Source organism: Otolemur garnettii, unplaced genomic scaffold (assembly GCF_000181295.1).
Source record: "Otolemur garnettii isolate 467f Iridium unplaced genomic scaffold, OtoGar3 scaffold00091, whole genome shotgun sequence".
In the NCBI taxonomy this organism is placed as follows: Eukaryota; Metazoa; Chordata; class Mammalia; order Primates; family Galagidae; genus Otolemur; species Otolemur garnettii.
In genome coordinates, this window is record NW_003852486.1 from 3341171 (window position 1) to 3344657 (window position 3487).

The 3487-nt window shown below is 54.4% G+C and overlaps 1 protein-coding gene across 1 annotated transcript in view; it reads left to right on the forward strand.

The window, feature by feature from the left end:
- ARHGEF11 (Rho guanine nucleotide exchange factor 11) overlaps positions 1 to 3487 on the forward strand; it is a 116368-nt gene that overhangs the window by 110837 nt on the left and 2044 nt on the right. Inside the window, 4 exon segments of the mRNA XM_023516400.1 lie at positions 558 to 779; positions 1048 to 1407; positions 2421 to 2516; positions 3332 to 3486. Of these exon segments, the coding sequence (XP_023372168.1) occupies positions 558 to 779; positions 1048 to 1407; positions 2421 to 2516; positions 3332 to 3486 (833 nt within the window).

A 3487-nucleotide genomic window follows, 5' to 3' on the forward strand; every position in this document is an offset into this window, starting at 1 on the left:
GTTGGAGGGTTCTGTGAGCGTGATGCCATGGCACTCTACCCAGGGGGATAGCTTGAGGCTCCCTCTCAAAAAAAAAAAAAAAGAGACAAAGTCTTACTCTGTCACCTAGGGTGCAGTACAGTGGCACCATCACAGGTCACTGCAGCCTTGAACTCTTAGCCTCCAGCAATCCTCCTGCCTCAGTCTCTCAAGCAGCTGGGGCCACTAGCACCTAACCCCACCCTGTTTGATTCTGTCCCCAGCAATCTAGCCCTGCTTTTCTTCTCTACTGTAGGACTTAACCACCTGCTACCAAACTACATAATTGACTGACTGTGTTATTTCTGTCTGTCTCTCTGTTAGAATTAAAGCCCCATGCGAGCAGTGACCTTCTTGTTTACAGATGTACACCAAGAGCTAGGGACAGGGCCTGGCCTTAGGAAGTGCTGAGTACTTCCTAGTACTCAGTAGAGGAGTCCCCCACTGTTCAAGACCCTCATGTCCAGCACTAGTCATGAGATTCCCCCATATGTGCTCTCCCCTTTCACTGCCTGACAGTGTCCCCTCATATAAAACAGGCCCCGGACCCCAGCAGAGGCTGCCAGGGAAACACCCGACACTGCTAGAGGACCCTGAGCAGGAAGGCAGTGAGGAAGAGGAGGAAGAGCTGGGTGGCCTGCCTCACCCTTCCACATCCCTGGATGAAGAGAACAGGGGTGCCCTGACAAGAGTCCCCATCCACCTGGCCCTACCAGGCCCTTTGTCCATGGAAGGCCTGGCTGATTCCGCCCTGGAAGATGGTGAGTGCCTCAAGGCCCTGCCATCAGCCCCTGGTCCCAAGCTGCATGGCTTGTGTGCTTTGTCACTGCCTGGTCCACTCCCTGCTCACAGGCTCTCCCTGCTTGAGAAGACAAAGTGTAGAAGACACTAGTGGCCCCTGCCACTAGTTGGCCAGAGCCCCCCAAATCCACCCCATCCTGGTGCAGGTTCATAACCTGGGGGGTAGGAACTTCCCTCCACTGGTCATGCAGAGTCCTAAGTTGGACCCATCACCCTGTTTCCCTCCAGTGGAGAATCTGCGGCACCTGGTCCTGTGGAGCCTGCTGCCAGGTCACACTGTGGACACACAGGCTGCTGGGGAGCCAGAGGATGACCTGACACCTACACCTTCCATCATGAGCACCACCTCTCACCCATGGGACCCAGGCTCCCCAGGACGAGCTACCACTGAGGGGGAACAGGACACCACCCAGCCCCCAGGGCCAGTGAGGGGAGCAGAGCTGGAGGACATGGCTCTCAGTTCTCTGGGAAACCTACCCCCAAGGACCAGAAATTCTGGGATCTGGGAGTCTCCAGAGCTGGACAGGAATCCAACTGAAGAGGCTTCAAGCACAGAGGCAGCTGGAAGTTACAAAGTTGTGAGAAAAGGTAAAGTAAGTTTGAGTGTTCCCTGGGGAACCAGCACCCCACTTTGCTAAGGTAGGGGCAAGTCGTTGAGCCACCATGTCCTTCCATGTCTCTGTCCTGGTCATGGCCTGAGCAGAGACTTGGGGTGGGTCCTGGAGAAGAGGAGGTGTGGAGGTCACGCAGAGTTTTTGGGGTCGGACAGCCAAGGTTCAAAGCCCTGTCTCTGCCACTTAGTATCTTCATGACCTTAAACAAAACTCTGAATCATCTCTGAACTTTATTCTGTAATAGTGTATAAGGACATTCTCTGTCACCTGGCACAAATCAACAACACGAATTTCTGTTAGTTTTTTTCACTGATCTCCCAGACCTACGAGTAAGAGGTGCTCTTCTCAGGGGCTCAGACCCAGAAAGACTAGGGCAAATGCTTGCAGCCCATCACTCCAAATAGCATTGAGGGGAAGGTAGCAGCCAGGACTGGAGAGGCTAGGAAAATACTTGGAGATTGAAGGGGTATTGCAGGGTGAGCAAGTGGTAGGGAGGGCATCCCACATTAGGGAATACCATTAATGACTTGGAGACAAGGAAAGCCTAGGGTGGTTAGCCTGAGGGAGAGCCCTGCACCAGAGACATAAGAGACGGGGAGAGAAGGCCAGTCTGAGGGGCAAGAAGGTGCTCAGGGTGGGTTGGGAGGGTACAGGAATGTTGCAGGGGTCTCCTGTCCTTCCCTGGTGCTCCACTCTGCCCAAAGTCTGCCTTTTCCTGGGTTTCTGGGAACTAACCTTCCTCTCTTCAATCTGTCTCTCTCTTTCTCTTTCCCCCTTTCTCTCTCTAAATTGGTGGAAAGTTCTCTGCAGCTCTCTGGGGTATAATCATGTATGATCTTGTGTTCATTTTGTTCTTCCTTTTTTCTTTTTCTCCTTCCCCACCCACACTTCTTTCTCCTTTTCTTTCTTCTTCTCATCCCCTCCCTCCCCTCCCCTCTTCTCTCCTGGTCTTTCTGTCTCTGCCTGGTGGTGGTGGTGTCGGTGCAGCTGAGGTGGCAGGCAGCAAGGTTGTCCCTGCACTACCAGAGAGTGGCCAGTCAGAGCCTGAGCCACCTGAAGTGGAAAGTGGAGCAAAGGCTACGGGTAATGACCTTCTCCTTGGAGCCAGAGACAGGCCAGGACTGAAGTGGGACCTGTGGGGCATAGCGGGACCTCAGAAGTCAGACCCCACCTGCAAACCCTTCAGCCATCTTATCTGCAGGGGGTGAGGAACAGGATGTGGCCTAGAGATGGGGCAGGCCCACCTATGTAGGCTTGCCTAACCTTCAGCTGAAAGAAGCCACCTGTTTGGAGCTGTGTGGCTCTTTCCCAGGCAGCAGGGTCAGGCAGTCTGTGTTCAGCTGTGTGAAGTAGGGCTGGGAAGCCTGGTGCCTAGGACCTAGTGTCTTCAACCTCCGAGCAGGTGCTCACCCCACCTGCCAACCAGTGTCACTGTGGAAGGAGGTATGAGTGGCACCCAGGTTCCTCTTCCATCTGTGTCTAACCCCCTCCATGGGTCATAGTATAGATAGCAGTGGAGGTGGAGTGTTGCCCAAGTTCATCACCAGAGCGTGGGTTGAGGCAGGGAGAAAGGGCTGCTGCCTGTTTTTCCTCAAAAGGGCCTAAAACTAGTCCGACGTCTATTTAACCTTCCCCCTAAGGGGTGGGAGTCACTCCATGCGTCCCTGGGTAAGACCCACAGCCTTGTACCTCCCCTTCACTTCCCTCCTGCATCATCTCCTTGCAACCGGACCAGACTGAGCACAAAGCCATCTAGAAGCATTCCCTAGAGAAGGGCTTTAGAGGCCAGCATGCCCTAAGTTTGCCTATGGAGGGCTGCCATAGCTGGGAACTCCAGGGAGGGGTAGATAACCCTGACCTCTCTATGTTGCCTCCTGATTTCTCTGCCATGGGGACAGGGAACTGCTTCTATGTCAGCATGCCAGCAGGACCCCTGGACTCGAGCACTGACCCTTCTGGGGCACCCATGAGCCCCTCCCAGTCCGACAGTCTCCCTGCCTGGCAAACAGAGCCTCGGCCTCAGCTACCAGGAGGCAGTGGAGGTCAAAGACACC